General features: G+C 40.7%; 1 protein-coding gene across 4 annotated transcripts in view; it reads right to left on the reverse strand.

Annotated features, from left to right (window-relative positions):
• The window catches only part of Papss2 (3'-phosphoadenosine 5'-phosphosulfate synthase 2), a 95,256-nt gene that overhangs the window by 26,873 nt on the left and 47,065 nt on the right, over positions 1 to 21,318 (reverse strand). For all 4 annotated transcript variants that reach the window (XM_048807432.1, XM_048807431.1, XM_015498872.2 and 1 more), the window contains exons 2-6: positions 8,469 to 8,586; positions 4,198 to 4,433; positions 2,557 to 2,695; positions 1,469 to 1,587; positions 1,222 to 1,335 (exon numbers count right to left, since the gene is read on the reverse strand). In XM_048807432.1, coding sequence (XP_048663389.1) covers positions 1,222 to 1,335; positions 1,469 to 1,587; positions 2,557 to 2,695; positions 4,198 to 4,433; positions 8,469 to 8,586 — 726 coding nt within the window. The remainder of the gene's footprint in view (positions 1 to 1,221; positions 1,336 to 1,468; positions 1,588 to 2,556; positions 2,696 to 4,197; positions 4,434 to 8,468; positions 8,587 to 21,318) is intronic.

Raw genomic sequence — 21,318 nt, forward strand, 5'->3', positions numbered from 1 at the left:
ATGCAACAGCTGAAATTTCAGTCTTCATTCATTTATTCTCCACAAAAATCCTGGTTTGGCTGAATGTTTTTTTACCACATGTACTTACTGGTCATTTGATTGAATTGAGCAAACTATTGAGTCTAAGATAAAGTCCAAAGTTACTAGCATGATAATGAAAGCCCTTCTGGCCCCTAGGACTCACGGAGGGACTTCTGCCTCCTTCCACTCCAGCTGGGAACTACTGGTCAACAATTCCAGACAACGTGTACGTGGTCTAAACACATAAGTGGTTTCGAGCCTGGGTTTTACCCATCCTCTTCTCCACTTTCAACTCCTATTCATCATTTAAAACCCAGCCCATGGGTCATGGCTCTAAAACCTTTCCTATCTTCCCCATGACTGAAAGAATCAATCTGAAGTTGAAGTTCTCCGCCTCACAGATTGCTCTGTTTGGAACTATAATACCACATCCCAGCTGGCATCATGTGTTTTCTCCCCTGCTTGGTGCTCTTGGTGCTCAGGATCTGTTTCACAGAGCTGGGGTTTTATTTATAAATTGGTCATGACTTTTTAGAGTACTCTAAAAAGTCTTCATGAGCAGAAGCAAGTTCCCCATTCACCTTGTCCCTTATGAAACTCCAAAGTTTTAATAGGTAATAAATAGGTCCCCATGAAGACTTGATCACCTTGTGTGGACCAACTAAAACTGACCACAAACAGGCCCTTGTGGGGCAATTGCTGGGATTGCACCACATATCCTCCAGGTAGTAAAATCCTCCCCTCCGGCTGCAATGTCCCCGATGAAGGAGCACTGCAATTGTAGAGTAGAAAAGCCTAGAACATTCCCATCACTGGATATCAGGGCTACTTTCCATTTTCTTCAAACTCCTTCTCAGTTGCCCATAAAGCACTTGCTTTCCAGGCTGTTTCCTGAGCCACTGCTAACAAGTAGTTATGGGGATGCCTACCCTTGAAAATGACTGAAGGTAAATCACAGCTGTGTAAAACTGTCCCAGGCAAATATAGCCAGCACTTTCCCAGCCTGCCCCCATACATAGCTCTGATCAGCCGCCTTGTGGCAAGTCTTGGGAAAGATTTGCTCAGAGAAGAGGTGGGGAAAAAATGACAAAAATGAAGTGTCCCTTACTCATACTTTCCTTTTTAACAAGAGTAATTATAAATGAATTATAATGACAGATATTAGGCCTAATTCTCCTTTGGCCAGTCTGTACCCCTTACCTTGGTGATCGATAACGAAGGGAGATTCTCAGCCTCAGCCCGGACCTGATCGAGTTTGTTTTCTGGCACAAAGAGTTCATGGATGCCTCTGATTGTGGCATGGGGTACGATGTTCTGAAATGAAACGGAATCAGCAACAATTTCCAATGAAAACAACAGAAAAGAGTGCTTTAGGAAAGAGGCCTAAATTGTCTTTCGTGACTTAACTAAATTTAAAAAAAAAAGAAAGAGAGAACCATGTGCCCACCTGTTCTTGTAGAAGTTCCACCACCTGCTGGACACAGTCGCTCACTGAAGACAAATTGGTTTTAAGCACACACTCAGGAGTTTCGGGCTTCTCATAATCAGAATCGATACCTGTAAATCCTGCAAGACATAAGGGGGAAATCACATCTGTCCCAATGGAATAATTATTTTTTGATCATTAAGGCATAACCCATGTTGGAATAATATGTTAAACTGAGAGTTTGGATTATAACAGAAAAGGTCAAACTGCCATCTTTGACCTCTTGCCATAGGTAAGAAAATATACAGCTGTGTTTTCAATATGGAAAGCCCCAAATTATGAATAATATCTAGCAAAGTCCAAGCCATCTACAGGTAATTAGAATTGTTATTTTTCCTTTTCTTTTTACTTTTTTTTTTTTTTTAGTACTGGATATTGAACCCAAGGTTGCACAACTATTGAGCCACATCCTGAGTCCTTTTTAATTTGTATTTTGAGGCAGTGTGTTGTAAGTTTGCTGAGGCTAGCCTTCAACTTGTAATACTTCTGCCTCCTGAGTCATTGGATTACAGGCATGTATCACCACACTGGGCTAGAATTGAAAACAGAAAAAGAAGGGAAAACTCTGAAATACCCCCCTCACATACGTATATCCATTTTATTTCTCTGAACCTGATTGCTTTCACAATTAGATGAGAGTTCTTAAAAGAAAAAACTCCACATTTTAATAAGCCTATGGACATATTCAATATATTATGATTTGATAAAAAGTTGTATGTTATATGAAATTTTGGAAAATAGTTTGAAACTTCAGACAGCTTCCTGAGGATATAATCAGAGGATTGATAGGCTAAATAATTGGCAATGGAGCCTCTGGCTGGTTCTCATACTTTTTTTTTTTTTGGTACTAAGAATTTAATTCAGAGGTACTTAATCACTGTGCCACACCCTCAGCCCTTTTAATTTTGAGACAGGGTCCCTCTAAGTTGCTTAGGGCCTCACTAAGTTGCTGAGACTGGCTTTGAACTCTAGATCCTCCTGCCTCAGCCTCCTGACTAGGATTACAGGGATTACATGTGTGCACCATTGCACCCAGCTGGGTCTCATACCTTTAATCTCCCCAGCTCGAGCCCGTTTGTAGAGGCCTTTTACATCTCTGCTTTCACAAATATTTAGAGGTGCATCTACAAATATCTCAAAGAATGGCAGTCCTGCTGATTCGTGGATTTTACGGGCATTCTCACGATCCTGAAAAACAGAACATTTAAGAATGGAAAAAGGGATGAGAGGTGGGAGGGAAAGGGAGAGAGAAGGGAAATTGCATGGAAATGGAAGGAGACCCTCAGGGTTATACAGTGGAGGGGGTAGAGAGAGAGGAGGGGAGGGGAGGGGAGAGGTGGGGAGGGGGGAGGGTGGAGGATGGGAAAGGCAGCGGAGCACAACAGACACTAGTATGGCAATATGTAAATCAATGGATGTGTAACTGATGTGATTCTGCAATCTGTGTATGGGGTGAAGGTGGGAGTTCATAACCCACTTGAATCAAAGTGTGGAATATGATATGTCAAGAAATTTGTAATGTTTTGAACAACCAACAATAAAAAATTAAAAAAAAAAAAAGAACACACATCAACTTTTAACCCAGTAAAAATGGGCAAAACATTTAAATAGTTAAAAAAAAAAAAAAGAATGGAAAAAGAGGTTTGTTATGGTTTGTACACATGCCCCAAATTTTATGTTGGAAACTGAATCCCTAAATTCATACATTGATGATATTTGGATGCGGAGCCTTTAGGAGTAAGCTCTTGAGATAAGGTCATCAGGAAAGAGCCCCCACAATAGGACTACATGGCACACATGTTCTGTCTCACCGCCACGTAATAGCCCTCCACCATGCTAAGATGCAGCCAGAAGGTCCTAACCAGATGCTGAGCAGATGCTGGTGCCATGTTCTAGATCTTCTTAGCCTCCTAAATAATGAGCCAAACAAACCTCTACCCTTTATAAAATACCCAATCTGTGGTATTTTGTTACAACAGAAAATGAATTAAGACAAAATTTCACAATGAAATTCTTTGTCACAAAACAAAATGAATGCTCTGGCATTTGGTAGCCTTGAGATAACACTAGGCTATGGAGTCCTTTAGAGAGTCCAGAAATGTCACTCTGGTAAACACAGCTCTCTCAAGAAATTTCAGAGCAAAACAGCCCCTCTTAGCAAGATGGTACTGGCAGTATGAGTACTGGCATATTCCATCCAAAGGATGTGCTCAGAGCACATAGCACATTATCCATCGCTCCTGGGAATTTCTAGTTTTAAAACATGAAGAGTGATACTCCACCTCAGCAATGTGCACATCAAACACACACAATCTGAAGCTTTGTAGTGAGCTGTTCTTTTCTTTAGCAAGCTAAACATTGTTTTCCAACAACTGAAATTACAGAGTCTTAAGAGTTCTGCTTGTTTAACTTTCTCTTCCTGTCAACTCTGACCAATGTCCTTTATAATTGTGAACATGAGAGAGTTTAGGTCAACTGGGGCCTTGGCATCTGGAAATGAAGGAACTCTTTTTACACAAGCAATTGTAAATAGAGGAAATGAGGGAACATGGGGGGAGAGGAAGAAACGGTGGGTAAGTTGAAAATAAAACATTCGGCTCTCCCTTCCCCTCCACCAAACTCCTGTCCTCAGCCGTTGGAGAGCCCTCAGACTGTGTGTGAGAGTTGTGCCCAGACCTGAATCTTTTTACCTTTGCAAATGGAGAGATGAAGCTGGTGATGCAGACCAGACCAGCATCAGCAAACAGCTTAGCCACCTCAGCAATCCGGCGGATGTTTTCTTCTCGGTCCCCAGGCGAGAACCCCAGGTTCTTGTTAAGGCCATGACGGACATTGTCCCCATCCAGGGAATAGCACGGGATGGCATGGGAGACGAGGTACTCTTCCAGAGCGAAACTTATTGTTGTTTTTCCAGCACCAGAGAGACCTGTCACCAGAATAAGCAAGACAGACTAATGTTGTCCTGGATTGTTAAAGATGATAACTTCTGAACCAACCTGACTTTTTTGTTTTTTTTTTTGTGGTGCTGGGGATTGAACCCAGGGCCTCATCTACGAGAGGAAAGCACTCTACCAAATGAGCTATATCCCAGCCCCCTAATCTGGCACTTTTATATGTACCTAAAACCCTTGTTACAATATTTGATTGATCTTAAATTAAAATCATTAAAGTCTAAAAAGAGTATAGTTTATTAAAAGCCAAGTACTTGCATCTATCTCAAAATTTGAAATAACTCTTTGTCCACTATTAGGATTAGGATTTCATAGAAAGTGGGGTTTATAAAATAGAGACCTGAGGGCTACATACGATCCTTGGTGTGTTCTTTTGCCTACAGGAAAAACAGGATTTTCTAATCCTGTTTTCAAGATTAGAAAATTGTGCATATAAACCCAGATTCTGGATTCTTTTGAAAAGCGGAAGATACTACACAGTGGTCTTATCTTCCCTCATATGGGATCAATTAGTAGAGAGGAGGGGGACAGACAGCCGCTAGAGAATGGCAGGCCCACCTCCCTTGCAAATGTCACTGAATATCCATCTGACATAAGAGCCCATATGCTTCCAGATTTTTCCAAAATGGTTCTCAAAACACAAAAATGGAGAGTCACCTTGAGCTAGGCTGCAGAAGGATTTAGAGCTCTTAGGAGTATTTATAACCAGAGATTTAAAGCTTTGTAGGGTCTTTATGTGCCAATAGAGTTACCAGGGGCCTTCCATCACGCTGTCAAAGCACAATGATTTTATAATTTCCAGACAAGGAAGAACATAGGGATTAAGAGGAAAACGCAATCTGAACCACCCTGCACTCTAAAAATTCACTTGTCCTAAAGGTCTTAGAACCTGAAGAATATTCCATGGTGCTAAGCCACTGTCAGACGACGCCCAGCGGGGAAAAGGGAAAGTTGAGAGGGAAGAAGAAAAGGGCAAGAGGTTGACACAGAGAAGACTGCAGAAGGAAAGAGCAAAAGGTAGAAAAAACGAGAGCAAGGCAGGGATGGAGGTCTAAGAGGAAGGGAAACTTCAATGGAAAAAAAAAAGATGATCTACAAAAGATAGATAAAGTGTTTTCAGATATTTTCTTATGTTTCGAAGTCATGCTGTTGGCTTTGACAGAGGATCATTAGAAGAAATAGCTACATGAAGAATGTGTTGTCAGTCTTTGCTAAATCATTGTTGAATGTGTTCTCTACAATTATGTATTGGGTTTCAAATAAACACTTAGATGATAAATGCTTAGAATCGATGCAGGGTTATGGTGTAGGAGAAAAGGGAATCTTGAATATCTCATATGTTCTTTCATATCAGAAAAAATGAGAGAAATAGATTTCCTTCCATTTTTCTTCAGCTCTCAGAAAACAAAGAGCTAATTCACAATAACTGTATTTAACTAGACTGTTGCTCTATTTATTTTTAATATACTGGGAAACACTATATACTAAGAGCTTTACCATGGGTCAGGCACTACGCTAAGTGCAGTGATACTTCATTTCATATAGTTCTCCCAAACCTCCATAGATAGGTAACTAATCTTTTTTTTTTTTTTTCCAGGTAACTAATCTTTATTCTCACTTTACAAACAAGGAAATTGAGGCTTAGAGAAATTAACTGGCTAATTAATGTAGGTTGAGTGAGAGTTCAAATCTGAATTTCTGGATTTGAAGTATATGGTTTCTTCTGGTCTGCCTGGTCAATATCCTACTTCTGAAACATAAGAATAAAAAAAGAAGCTAGGAAAAGGTGATTTTTTTTTTGTACTGAACCCAGAGTTGCTTTACCACTGAGCTATATCCCCAACCCTTTTTAGTTTTTGAGACAGGGTCTTGCTAACTTACTGAGGGTCTCACTAAATGGCTGAGGAGGGCCTCAAACTTGTGATCCTCCTGCTTCAGTCTCTGGAGTGGCTGGGATTACAGGCATCTGCCACTGTGCCCAGTGTGATTTTAAATTCATTCTTATTTTTATGTTTTTGGTCCATTTTATTTCATTTCCCACCTTTTTTTTATTGGTGCATTATAGTTGTACACACCTGCATGATTTTCCTAAAGAGTAAAATAAGAAAGAGAAAATATATCCTTTTAATGCTTTTCCCCTCTCCTACCTTTTAAAAAATTTTTTCTTTTCAAGGGAATGTCACATTAGAGGAGTGGGCTTTGTGTGGAGGTTCCAACACAAAAACACAAAGGTTGTTTCCACAACTGTATCTACTGCTACAAGTGGTGTCTCCTGAGGGAGTTGAGGCAGCACAGGGTCCATGAAGGGGAGCTCTGAGCACCTGCATGGAGCAAGGCCCCTTGCCCACTGTCCTTCCTTACGCTAGAGGCTGGGGAAGCTGCTTCCTTGCAGAGCACAGGAATGAAGAAGCCAGGCCACCAAAGGTACCAGGATATAAAAAAGTGAAAAAGATAAGAAGAACAAGGCTGGTTTGGAGAGGAAAGGGAAATGACTAGAATAGCAAAAACCAACCAACCAAACAACAACAACAACAACAAAACAGATGTAAGGCAGGTCCCTGCCCTCCAGGTTCTTTAGAATACATTTGCTACTCTCACTCAACCTGCATTAGCCAGTGAATTTTTTCTAAGCCTCAATTTCCTTGTTTGTAAAGTGAGAATAAAGATTAGTTACCTGAAAAAGAAGGAGGAGGAGGAGGAGGAGGAGGAGAAAGATTAGTTACCTGTCTTATGGAGGTTGGGAGAATTTATGGATTATAAAACTAATCTAAGACGGAACAGCAGTTACATCTGGGATGATTATGAGCACACTCATAATCCCATTCAGTAAAACATTTACTGAAAAGCTATGTGTATGAAGTGATTTTTTTTTTTCCTTTTGAGTCCAGGCTACTTAAAACTCGTCTCCCACTGTGTATGGTGGTGCATGATATAATCCCAGGGACTCCTGAGGCTGAGGCAAGAGGATTGCAAATTTGAGGCCAGCTTTAGCAATTTAGGGTGATCTTGTTTCAAAATGAAAAGGGCTGGGAATATGGCTTGGTGATAGAATACGGCTGAGTTCAATCCCCAGGATCAAGAAAAAAGAAAAAAAAGCCTCAGTTCTAGGCAACAATTCTCTCTGTTGTACTCAGAGTATGAGGGTCTTGGGAGTCTTAGGTCCTGAGTCCAATTCTGTCACTAATACTTAGCGTTGGCATTCTGTGACTATAAAAACATGAGAAAAGGAAGATTCACTGGGTCACCTGGGTGGGAGCTAGTGATTTCCATTGTTTCCACAGACAAAGGGCACTCCTCAACTGGTGGAAATATAGTGTCCTTACATTTGCTCGCTTGTTTGCTTAAGTGAAACAGTCCCCTCAAATATCAGAACATGGGAAAACAAAAAGACTCTCTCTAATCATCCCACGCCTGATGGGCCAGCAAATCCTCGATGTCAAGTTAGAAAAGCCCCATTCATAACTGCCAGCCAATGCTGAGATGAACGTGAGGTGTATTGAATTTCTTGGAGTTGAGCAAGGGTGTCATAATCCACTTGTCCCACCATGTCCTGTCAGAAAACTGACAACTTAAGACTTCCCACTTCTGGATCAGATGTTATTTCTAGAGTCAGGCCTTGACTCTCTTTTCATTGATGAGAGAATTAGGAGTAACACCCAGGCTTTCTACTATAGCTCTCAGCCTCTTTCTTAGGTTAAAAATAAGCACGTACGGTGTGCGAGATGTTGCACTAATTTCCTTAAAAGTGTGTGCCACATTTCAATTTCAAAAATGTATCTATATAGCTAGGCAGTGTCACACACCTGTAATCCCAGCAGCTCGGGAGGCTGAGGCTAGAGGATTGCGAGTTCAAAGCCAACCTCAGCAATTTAGTGAGACCCTGACTCTAAATAAAATACAAAAAGGGCTGGGGGTGTGTGGCTCAGTGGTTAAGTGCCCCTGAGTTTGATCCCCAGTATACACACACACACACACACACATACACATATATATGATATATATGTCCATACCTGTTAGCCACACGGTACATCCTCGGAATCCACCCCTTGTTCCAACCACCTGTCCTCTCTTATTCCTGCTGACGTGATGGGCCTGATACACTACATTGGTAGATTTCTGTTGGTTGTCCTACAAAACAAGACAAGGTCAAGCACAAAATTGGATTAATAAAATACATATTCTTCACCAGAACAATAAATATCCATTTAAAATTTTAATTCAAAACCGATATATGTAATGTCTACAAAACATTTTTTGAAAAAGACTCACCCTTGTCCTTCCTCATTTTTTTTTTCCATTTCTGCAGATTACCCTGAGACATTTGCCACACATATATATTTTTCATAGCTGTGAGTATACACACATAATTTCTTTATCTGTTCTTTTCTGTTAATGTAATTCATAAGAATTTGGTTTCCTGAAAATAATGATTTTTTTAAAATTTATTTTTAAATATCAATCTTAAATCAGTGGATAATATTTCATTGGTTCATGCAACACAACCTGATAAATAACTAATAAAATTATAGTGTAATAACAGATTACATTCATAGACTTCTCCAACCTTATCTTTCTTTTATATCTGGAAACAGAGTTACCATTATTAATTCTATCAATTTACAAACCAACACTACCTTTAGAATAGTGAGAAATAGAAAGCCCAGTGGTCCCTTTTCAGAATACAGTATTCAGCCTTAGTTGGATCCAATTATAGTCATTTTACTGATAGCCCTTCCCTTTGTCTGCCCCAATTTTAAACTTAGCCAATCGCATAGATGGTAACCCCGAACTCCTCACACCCAGGCAAAGGGCAGCCTGACTTAGGGATAAAATCCAGCAGGGCCACCTAGCAGCCAGGTTTCCTAGCATGCCCTTCAGGCGTAGTAAGCTTGCCTTGTTCACCCAATTTTCCAGCACATTTGATTTCTTGGGTACCTCGGTATTTCTCACGATATCCATCACAATCCCTTCAGAATATAATTCAAATTAGGCTGTTCTGATGCTAAATAACAGTTCTCCCCAGGGAGGTGAGGAGACATCACAGGGACTGTGATTCCATGACATTTTAGTTATGCACCTGGGGTAGAGACTAGGGATATGTCTTTGTTTCTATAGATGCCTGGTCTCCCCAAATCCAATCAGTTTGAATGGAGAACATCCCAAACACTCCAGCTGGGGGCATGCTGGGGTGGCTGGTGGAGCCCTGTCTGTGGAGCCAGGGAGAGGCTCAGGGTTAACGTCAGCCCCAGACAGCAGGTCAGAGGTTAGTCCCTGAGCACACAGGGCTACTTTCTCACAAGAACTAAACTTTGCTTCCACTCTCCCCTGGGTCAATGTACAAGTCTTTCAAAACCCCAGCAGAAATTCAAATGTACCAGTTATGAGACTTGGGGGAAATTCAAACACCAAATGTTTTGATTGGGCTAAAAATCAGCCTACTGAGGGAACAAACTATCTGATCCTGATTCTAAACTCTGATTTGAGGTCAGAGGTCTTTCCACGTGAAATGATTGTTCAATTCTTTCCCTGTATTTAAAAACGGGGTTGTCAGTTGGGCGTGATGGAGCACGCCCATCATCCCAGAAGCTTGGTCGGGTGAGACTGGAGGATTAAAAGTCCAAAGCCAGCCTCAGGAATTTAGCAAGACCCTGTCTCTAAATAAAATATAAAAATGGACTGGGGATGTGGCTAGGGGGTTAAGCGCACCTGAGTTCAATCCCCAGTAAAAAAATAAATAAAAAAAATTGGATCGTCTTTATTACTCACTTGCAGATGTTCTTTATAGACCTTTCTATAGTATACGTGTGTGTGTGTGTGTGTGTGTGTGTGTGTTTGTGTGTGTAAGCTTCCGCCTCCCCTAAGGAGCAGGGCTGAGTATTTGATCATCTTCTATCCAAATGATGCTGGGGACTCAGCTTTATTCAGTACTACATTCCCAGCTCCTATGGTTGCCCCTGGCATATAGTAGGAGCTCAATAAACATTTACTAAATCAATGAATGAATGAATGAACTGACTTTTGGACCTGATATTCAGGCTAAATGTTCTTGAATTTAATGGTATTAGGAAAAATGGCACAAGGAAATAGAAAAAAGAGGAAAGCTAAATGTTAATATCTTGACTAGTAAACACTTGGCTAGTAAGCATGCATGAAATGCTCCATGTCCTTGGTCATCAGAGAAAGGCAAATGAAAACTAAAATGAGATGCCACTGATAACATTTAATGGCAGCAAGGGCATGTCCTCATATATTGATGGTGGAGGTATATAGGGGTACAACATCCTGTAACTACACCTGACAGTTTCTTTCAGAACAAAACATTTACCTCCCCTATGATTATCTAATCAAGAGAAAGGAAAACACGTTTCCATAAAAAGACTTGTGCAAGAATATTTCAGACTAAAGACTAGAAATGGTCAATTGTCCAGCAATAAAAAAATAGATACTCCAAAACTCCCCCAAAATATAAAAAGCAAAACTCAACCTCAAATTGAAAAAGATGCAGAGTGGAATAGTATTTTTCAATCAAAAGGAATGGACTGCTGATACAGACAACAGGGATGATAATGAATGGAAAACATTATGCTGAGCCAATAAAACTTTACAGAAAAACTACATATGCATGATTCCATTCACCTCAAGTTCCAAAACGGGGAAAACTAATCCAAGACAGAACAGCAGTTACATCAAGTTTTATGTTTTGATAAGGAGTTGAGGCACAGGGGCATTAGCATTTGTTAGAACCCATTCAGGTATGCTTAAGGTGTGTATTTTGTAGTGTATAAATTTTACCACATTCATACAAAGAGCCATTATAAAAGTAAGCTGTTGGGTGAGGTGGCACAGGCCTGTAATCCCAGCACCTTGGAAGGCTAAAATGAAATGTGGAGCCAGGGAGAGGCCCAGGAGGATCAACAGCCTTAGTATAATCAAGGTACTATGCAACACGGTGAGACCCTATCTTTAAATGAAATAAAAGATAAGGCTGGAGGTGTGGTTCAGTGGTTGAGTGCCCCTGAATTCAATCCCAAGTACTGCCCCCCCAAAAAGAAGTAAGCAAACAAAAAATCATAAAAGTATTTCAAATAGTAGAATTAACTGGTTCAACATGGTTGCATTTATAGAAAGGGACTCGGATCCCAAACTCGGTATATTAGACTAAAAGACTACTGCTACTGCCCACCTGTGATGTGAACCCCATCAATGTTTAATTTGTTTACAGAGATTGGGTTCCTTTTCCTGTCTTTTGACAGTTTTTCTTTTCTCCAGACAAGCAGTGAACCAGAATAAACCCAGGCTCTGCTAATCTGTGAACTCTGTTATGATTTTATTAAATGGCATCCTAACAAGCTTTTTTTTTTTTACATACTTATTTATTTTTTAGTTGTAGTTGGACACAATACCTTTATTTATTTATTTATTTTTATGTGGTGCTGAGGACTGAACCCAGGGCCTTGCAGGAGCTAGGCAAGCGCTTACCACTGAGCCACAACCCCAGCCCCCTAACAAGCTTTTTGTTTTTTAAAAATAGTTCACAATTCACCAAAAGGAACTACTCTAATACTGTATAATAGTTGCATCTTCATCATGGGTCTTTATACAAATTTCTATCGCCGCAGCAATATTTAAACAAATAAAATATTTTTAGGTCCCCAGGTACTGAGGTCTTTTGGTTCAGCAAGATATTTTGCTTCTTATTTATTTCAAAATCACCCTTGATGTTTTGCAAAAGGCAAACTAATAAAATAAAAGCAGATGTTTTAAATGATATTTGAACTGTAAAGGGGGCAGGGCAGCCAAAAACTTGTCCTTGCTGAAAGCCTTACACTCCTCTAAAAAGCATATGGTGTTCTAAGCTTTGGAAAGAAAGTGGCTGTCAGAAAAAAAGATCCTCTACAAAAAATAAAACACATGTTGAAGGAAAAAATGCCTGCCTCTCTGCGTGGTCCTAGGAGCACCCAGACATCCTTAGCACCTTGACTAACACACACTCAGCAGAAAGTAGCCCAGAAACTACAACGCTAGTGGCGTACTTCTATCCTGGGTCCCCAAGAAAAACCTTGCAAAAATCCCTACTTTCTTCCAGGTCACTCCCCCACTGCATGCACAGGAATGGCAAGAGTGGTTTTGGAGTCATGCAAACTTAGATTTGTGCCCACTTCACAGCCTCCTGAGGCACTTGATTGACCAGATTAACATCCCTGATCCCCATTTCTTTCTCTGAAAAATAAGAATAAAAATACTTTCCTCTTGGGATTGCTGAAAGGATTAAACAAGATAATTATTTGAATAAAATGGCAAAGAAAATACTAGACACACAGTGGGATGTAGAATCTAAAAGTACCAGATGGTATTTAATCTGGAGAAATAATAGTAATTTAGGTCTAAATCATCCAGATTTAGAAGGGTTCTGGGGACTTGGGTTCTCTCTAAGGGAAGTCTGGGGAGGTGGGCTCATGATCAAATCAGCCAGTGGACAGGACTTTGTATGGGGGGGGTGAATATTTCTCTCACATGTGCACACACCCCACAGATATACACACATATGATATCACCGTCATCATTGCTGCTCTGATGACTAAATTCCAGCCAGGAAGTACCCACGCTGATGTGCACCAGTTTGAAGCCTCCTCTTTCTAACCCCAAACTTACTGTCCTTGTTCTGGCTGTCTTGGAATCATGAACACTTTGTTACCACGAAGGAGAATGGCCTTTGCCCCAGGTCAGTAGTGTCTGGACCATGTCACCAAGCCCAGGGTTTCAGTAAGTTTCTCTGCTGGATTCACCCTCGGCTCCCAAGTGTCAAAGCAGCTTCTGGAACTCAGGATGAGGCGCCCTGGGTCATGGCAGAGAGCCTCAGCCTTTACTTGAAAAGAACAATCTGGGTGAAAGACTTCAGATGGCTTTGGGGTGGGACGTGGGACGGGACACGCTCACAGACAACTCCAAGTCACATCACAGTTAAGCCCGTCCTGAAAGAGAGAGCCCTGAGGGAATGAGGAAGCTGGAAAGCACACGTCAGGGTGAGTTTTCCAACGTGCAAAGGATTTTTCGCTTTTATTTTTGGGTTGTGCATATCTTTAGTAAAAATGAGCAAGTACATTTGAATTCCCTCTGTACCCTGCCACTTCTCTCACGACTCAAACAAACCCACTTTACTTTTCTAATTAGAGCCACTTTGCCCTCTTTGAACTTGGGCCTCGAAGCTGCTGCACTGTTTCACTGTTCCCTTGCTGATTAAAAGTGTTCCATCTTCTTCTTCTCTGGGAAAACACCAAATGGCAGATCGTGCCTGTGCAGCGGGAGGTCTCTGAGGTCCCAGGCCCCGAGACCCTGCCCCCCACCAATGGGTGGCCACAGCAGGCTTCAGCAGGTCTCCGAGGCAGTGGTCAGGACTGGGGCCATGGCCTCAGGGCTCGTGGAGATGAGGCTGAAGACAAGGAGTGGATCCCGGTCACTAAGCTGGGCCACCTGGTCAAGGACATGAAGATCAAGTCCCTGGAGGAGATCTATGTCGTCTCCTTGCCCATCAAGGAGTCTGAGAGCATTGACTTTTCCCTGGAGGCATCACTCCAGGATGAGGTTTTGAAGATCCTGCCTGTACAGAAACAGGCTCTGCTGCTGGCCAGTGGACCAGGGTCAAGGCATTTGTACCTAATGGGGACTACAGGGATCACGCTGGACTGGGAGTAAAGTGCTCCAAGGAGGTAGCCACGGCTATCCGAGGGGCCATCATCCTGGCCAAGCTCTCCATTGTTCCTGTGCGGAGAGGCTACTGGGGGATCAAGATTGGCAAGCCCCACACTGTCCCTTACAAGGTGACAGGATGTTGGGGTTCTGTTCTGGTACAGCTCAACCCTGCCCCCAGAGGCACTGGCATTGTCTCAGCTCCTGTGCCCAAGAAGCTGCTGCTGATGGCTGGTATTGATGGCTGCTACACTTCTGCCAGGGGCTGCACTGCCACCTTGGTACCTCTGCCAAGGCCACCTCTGATGCCATCTCCAGGACATACAGCTGTTTGACCCCCGATCTCTGGAAAGAGACTGTGGTCACCAAGTCTCCCTATCAGGAATTCACTGACCATCTTGTGAAAACCCACACCAAAGTCTCTGTATAGAGGACCCAGGCTCCAGCCGTGGCTACAACACAGGGTTTTTATACAAAAATAATGATAATGAAGTGAATGAAACCCGTTTACCAAAAAAAAAAAAAAAAAAGTGTTCCATCTTCCCCCTCCCCATCCTCATCATTTCAAGGTCCATTTTCAGAAAGAAGCAACCTCAACTATTGCCCTATCAAGTCCATAGTAGAAGCTACACTTTCACATGTATTCTCTCTCTCTCTCTCTCTCTCTCTCTCTCTCTCTCTTTCTCTCTCTCTCTCTTGCACAAAACCTGGAAGTTAGGGAGGCTGGGCTTTGTGATCCATTTACAGATCTGAAAACGACTGCTCAGAATCAGGGATGTGGATGAGCTCACACCTGGACGCTAGAAGATCCAGGTGGGTTTATGTCCAGGTCTTCCTCCTGCCTAGACAGAACTTGTAGTTACCCAGGCTCAGCTCTCTGATCTGAGTTACAGTTCCTTGTTAAGGATTAAAGGAGATACTGCATATTAAGACTTTTGATACTACATTAAAATGTTAAAAATTAAAAAATTATTCTCACTTAATTTTTATTACTTAATATGTATAGCTATGAATATTTCAAGAATTTTTCCCCTTTCAGATTTTTTTCCTGAGGATGTATAATGCAAAGTGTATGACTGCATATCAAGAATGATGAACCACTTTATAGTTCTCATTATATGGAGCCGGTTCATTTTCCAGGGAGACAAACCAAGTTACCAATCTACCTTTTTATACATATTTCTAAATGATCCAACTACTTTGCTGTGTTTGCATTTTTATCATTTTTCCCCCAGGTTGATTTGTATTCATTTAGTTACTTCTACAAACATGCAGTTTGGTTTTTCCCTGTAACAAGTTATTTGTGATTTTTATGGTTTTTTTTTTTTTTGTTGTTGTTGTTTGTTTGTTTGTTTTTGGTATTAGGTATTGAACCCAGTGGCACTTTACCACTGGGCTTCATCCCCCTCTCAGCTTTTTAACTTTTTATTCTGAGATAGGGTCTTACAAAGTTGCTGAGAGTCACTATGCTGCTGAGGCTGGCCTTAAAATTGTAATCCTCCTGTCTTAGCCTCCTGAAATACTGGTATTGCAGATGTGCACCATCATGCCTTGCTTAATTTTTTTGATACATGTAAAATGTGCTTAAATGGTTCAATTTTATGTCTTTTCTATAATTATCTCCAGTGATCTCAAATATATTATATTACAACTCATTTTTGTTACTTTGAATGTCTTTTAAAATTTTGATTTTTTTTTTCAGAATTCTTATATGTGCATGTATATATTTTTTGTAGTTCTGGGGAGTAAAACCAGGACCTCACCCATGCTAGGCAAATGTTCTACTCCTGAGCTATACCCCCAATCCTTTATATATTTATAATAAAGAAATTTTCTGCTTTAGTGTAAATACCTATGGTTCTGATGGTTGTCATTTTATAATATGCTTTTATATCTTGAAGATTGAAAAGCTCATTCATCTTAAAAAAACTTTTCCTTTTTAGTTTATTCTAAAATGACATTCTCTCATTGAAATAAAATTACACAACTTTTGTTGAGAACATACAATGCTTCATTGTGATTTTCTTTGCTAGACTCTTTAATTCTCAAAGAAGCCCAACATCATAATATAGAAAAAGGAGTTATTGTCCAAGATGTTCATAGTAGTATTATCTAAAATTGTGAAATCAGAAACAATAAACATGTCCATCAATTAACTAGATTATAGCACACACATATGATGACCATGAGCATCTATATTTATTGACCTAAAAATACATCTTGATTTACACCCAAGTGAGAAAACAGTTTACAAGGTAAGTAAACATACGTACTTATATGCATAAGGCTATGTCAAAGAAAAGTCAGGAAATCAAGGGCAAAATTGTAATAATAATAACCATCTTGGGGGTTGAGTAATTTTGGGTAATTATTTTCCATCCTGTCTCCATATTCTGATTTTTTTCAATATTAAATTCGAAAATAAATATATTTTTAAAATACAAAGGCTTTCTCAACCAGAGATGGATGAGACCAAAATGATAAGATTCTTGATGCGCAAGGGATCACAGATACGTGGACACAAGCCGTCCTGAGGTAAGTTACAACCAACACGAAAATTTCCAAACCAAAAACAGACAACAAACCAGCCACCTAATATCCTGACACCGTGAGACACCTTCAAGACAGCCAGTCCCTCTGAAATGTCTAATGATGTGCAGTGAGCTCTCCACTGATCACCTTTCAAGCATTTTCCATTGCACTTGATCATCATGGTGACCATCTCCATCATTTAGTTACTTCATCCAGAGGAAAAATGGGGAAGATGCAGCAGCTTTTAGAAACTGATGAGGAATGGGGCTCCCTCTTCCGTATATTCTCCATAACAAGGCCCTCACTCTTCACCTGCAGAGTCTGAGTTTGTTGCATCACCTCCTAGGACCCTCCCAAGAAAGGCATCCTGACAGTATTAATGAAGTGGCAGCAAGACATCACAAAGGTAATTTTGCTCAACTTTGAGGCAATTACCACCAATAAATATGTAAGGTTTAAGGTTCGATTCTACTTTTTTAGTTTTTAGTAGAGAGGGAAGTAGGTTTTTATTTGTTTTGTTGTTTTTTTATTTGGGTACTAGAGTTTGAACCAGGGGCACTTAACTACAGAGCCACATCCCCAGCCCTTTTTAAAAATTTTTATGAGACAAGGTCTCGTTAAGTTGCTTAGGGCCTTTCTGTGTTGCTGAGGCTGGCTTTGAACTAGCAATCCTCCTGCCTCAGCCTCCCAAGTCACTGGGATTACAGCCAAACACCACTATGCCCAGCAAGAGGGAAGTTTTAAAAGAAGTGTCACTAAATTTGAAAACATACTTTGAAAAGAAGTTTATCTTGAAGAAAATATGGTTTTAAAATCTTCTGTGTAAAGAGAGATTATGAGTAAAGCATGCTAAATCCAACTCTGTGAACGCAGTTTTCACAATACAGTGTATTTATTACTGTGTTAGCTTTCCGTAAGTATGACAAAATATCCGAAATAATCAACTTATGGGAGGAAAGTTTTATTTTTATTTATGGTTTCAGAGGTTTTAGTCCATGGTTGCTTGGTCCTGTGGCCTTTGGGTCTGTGGCATCACACTATACCATGGCAGAAGCACATGTTGGAGGAGGACTATTTACTTCATGGAGGCCAGGAAGGAGGTGGGGAAGGCTAGGCTCCCAAGGGCACACCCCCAATGACCTCACTTCACTCAAATGGGCTCCACCTGTTAAAGGTTCCACCACCTCCCAACAGTGTCGCAGGCTAGGAACCAAGTCTTTAGCACATGGGCCTTTGGCAGGCATTTCAGATCCAAACAATATCATTACTTATCCTGATAAACATAACCTCCCTAAACCCACCAACCCTCCAGGGTTACATTTGTGTTAACCTATTCTTGAGTTACAAAGGAAATAATCACATGAGGTAGCCAGGGCAAAATGCCAGCTGTGACAATTGAGACAAAAGAATTGATAACTTTCTTAGAAGAACAAATTGAATCATTTTCCAAAATAGTTACTGGACAGTACAAAAATTGTTCAAATCTGGAATTTATAAATTAAAATTGTGATCAGATTGAGGAAGTTTTAGGATGGATATAAATTTTCTTCAGGACAAAAACTTATCACTGTCAACAATTCCTACTAAGGAAAGTTCTGCCAAGTAGATTAATGCTGAGAATGAGAGAACAATTTTTAAATATCCACCACAACTAAGTTGATTCAACTTTTCAAAGCTACCACTAAGAAATAAATCACAGGCTGATAGTAAATGGATAAAGTTTGAATACTGTGAAAAATGGCAGCCAAATATATATATATATATATATATATATATATATATATATATATATATATATGAATGATGAAGGGGCATCTTAATAATATTAATATCTTTTTAAAAATCCCATGTGGATTTTTATAGTATTTGAAAAAGCATCTGAAAAACATATATTGTTGAAAAAATATATATATTGTTGAAAAATCCTGGATGGCAATACAGTTTGTAAGCATCATTCATACATTTGCCAAGAAAAGTAAAGGAGACCCTCTCCTCATGGGATTGTGCATTGTGTTCCAGATCTTTTATGCACACAGACATCAGCTCAGAGGTGAGTACAACAGTTGCAAACAAGGCATCATCTGGAAGGGAAGGGATTGTGGAATTTCCATTAGCTGGAGAACAACCCAGCTCCAGCCTTTCCACATACAGAGCCAAGCAGGAAGGGACAGGTTTATGACCCTGGGGAACTTTGGCTGCATCCTCTTTTTTGAGTCATAGCCATATGTCCTCAGTTGGTTCTGCTCAGAGGCCCTGGAATCTGCCCAATTTTCTTTGGCCTGCAGATGCTTAGTAAACTCACTTGACGTACCTCTTCCTCTGGTTCCAGTCTCCAGCTGTACAAACCAGGGACAGACTGTGATATACCCTGTCCACTGCCCACTCCTAAAGCACAGGTGTGCTGCTGCTTCTAGGTGCCCTGAGGGTCAGGGGTCCATGTCTGACTTGGCCAGAACTTCATCTCCCCATAATGGGTGCTATGCTGGATAAAGTGAACCCAGGTGCCCTTTCACCACCCTCTTCATCATCAAGGGATGGAGCAAGGCCCACACCACATCAGGACAATTGCTAGGAGTTGCAATCTGCCAGGACGCATGCTGGGTCAGGCTGAGGCAAAGCCTCGAGTTGGCCTCATCTTCCCATTTGACATAATCACTTCCCAATTTGACCATGATGAAGAAATATCATGCAAACCCTGAGAGGCATCCTATGAAATATCTGGTCAGCATGCCACAAAACTGTCAAAATAATCAAAAGCAAGCAGAGTCTGAGACGAATGGAATAGCATAGAAGACACAAACCCACATAAATACAGTTATCTCATGCTAGACAAAGGCACCAGAAACACACATTAGAGAAAAGACATCCTCTTCAACAAATGGTGCTAGGAAAACTGAAAATCTATATGTAGTAGAATGAAATTTAATCCCTATCTCTCACCATGCAAAAAACTCAACTCAAAGTGGATTAAGGACCTAAGAATTAGACCAGAGACCTTGTGCCTAATAGAAGAAAATGTAGGTCCAATTTTCCATTATGTCGGTGGCTCAGGAACCAAGTTCCTCAACAAGACTCCCAAAGTGCAAGAAGTAAAATTAAGAATCAATAAATGGATGATAGCAAACTAAAAAGCTTCTTCACAGTAAAGGAAATGATCAAGAACATGAAGAGAGAACATACAGAATGGGAGAAAATCTTTGCCATCTGTACCTCAGATAGAGCATTAATCTCCAGGATAAATAAAGAACTCAAAAAACTTAACACCAAAAAAAAAAAAAAAAAAAAAAAAAACAAATAACCTAATCAATAAGCAAGCAAAGGAACTGAACAGATACTTCACAGAAGAAGAAATGCGAATGGTCAACCAATATATAAAAAATTTTCAATATCTCTAGCAATTAGAGAAATTCAAATTCAAACAGTGAGGACGTGGGGGAAAGGTACACTCATACATTGCTGATGAGGCTACAAATTGGTACAACCACTCTGGAGAGCAGTATGGAGATTCCTCAGAAAACTTGGATTAGAACTACCATTTGACCCAGTTGTCACACTCCTTGGTATATACCCAAAGGACCTAAAATCAGCATACTACAGTGACGCAGTCATATCAACATTTATAGCAGCTCGATTCACAATAGCTAGCTATGGAATCAACCTAAGTATCCTTCAAGAGATTAATGGATAAAGAAAATATGATATATATACAAATTGGAATATTACTCGGCCATAAAGAAGAATGAAATTATGGCATTTGCCAGTAAATGGATAGAACTGGAGATTATCATTCTAAGTGAAATAAGGCAATCCCCCCAAACTAAAGGCCAAATGTCCTCTCTGACATTCGGATGCTAACAAACAATAAGGCAGGGCAGGAAGAAGAGAAATTTATTAAATTAGACAAAGAGGAATGAAGGAAAAGAAGTGGAGATGGGACTAGGAAAGACAGTAGAATGAATTTGTTGACTTTCCCATGTTCATACATGAATACATGACCAGTGTAACTTCACATCATGTACAACCTCAAGAATGGAAAGTTATACTTCATGTATTTGTAATATGCCAGAATACACTAGAAAGAACACATTTTTAAGAATTTAAAAATAAGAAAATGGTGTTAGAAGATGGCCGCTGCGCACGGGGGTTGCTGAAGTGCTGAGCGGGGTGCTCAGAGCAGCGGCTTTAATCGAGATTTCGCACAGCGTGTAAGAACCCCTTTCACCATTAATCTGTAGCGGACCACTCTGCCAAGCAGCAGGAAGAACAAAGAAATCGAAAAAGAGACGCTTGGCTCCCGGACGCTTTGCCGCCCAAAGCCGCGGGCGCTTTGCTCCCATCTGCTTCCTCTTTCGCTTCGCTCTGGGCAGAAAAGGTGAATGTGTAATCAGCAGTTGATTGTAAGTACCCTAGGCAAAGAAAGCTCAGTGCGCCCTGCCCTTTTTTTTTTTTTTTTTTGAATATTTTTTATACAGGGAGAGTTTGTGGATTGGGATCGTTGGCTGGGCTGCGGTTTCTGTGCCGAAATTCCACTCCGCGGGAGCCACCATTTGCTTTCTGCCGGCTGTCTTGATGGCTATGGCTACATTGTCCGGCAGCCGCACCTAGAGGTTGGAGCTGGGCTGCGTGCCGAGCCCTGTCCTC

The sequence above is a fragment of the Marmota marmota genome, unplaced genomic scaffold (genome assembly GCF_001458135.2).
Source record: "Marmota marmota marmota unplaced genomic scaffold, marMar, whole genome shotgun sequence".
Classification (NCBI taxonomy): Eukaryota; Metazoa; Chordata; class Mammalia; order Rodentia; family Sciuridae; genus Marmota; species Marmota marmota.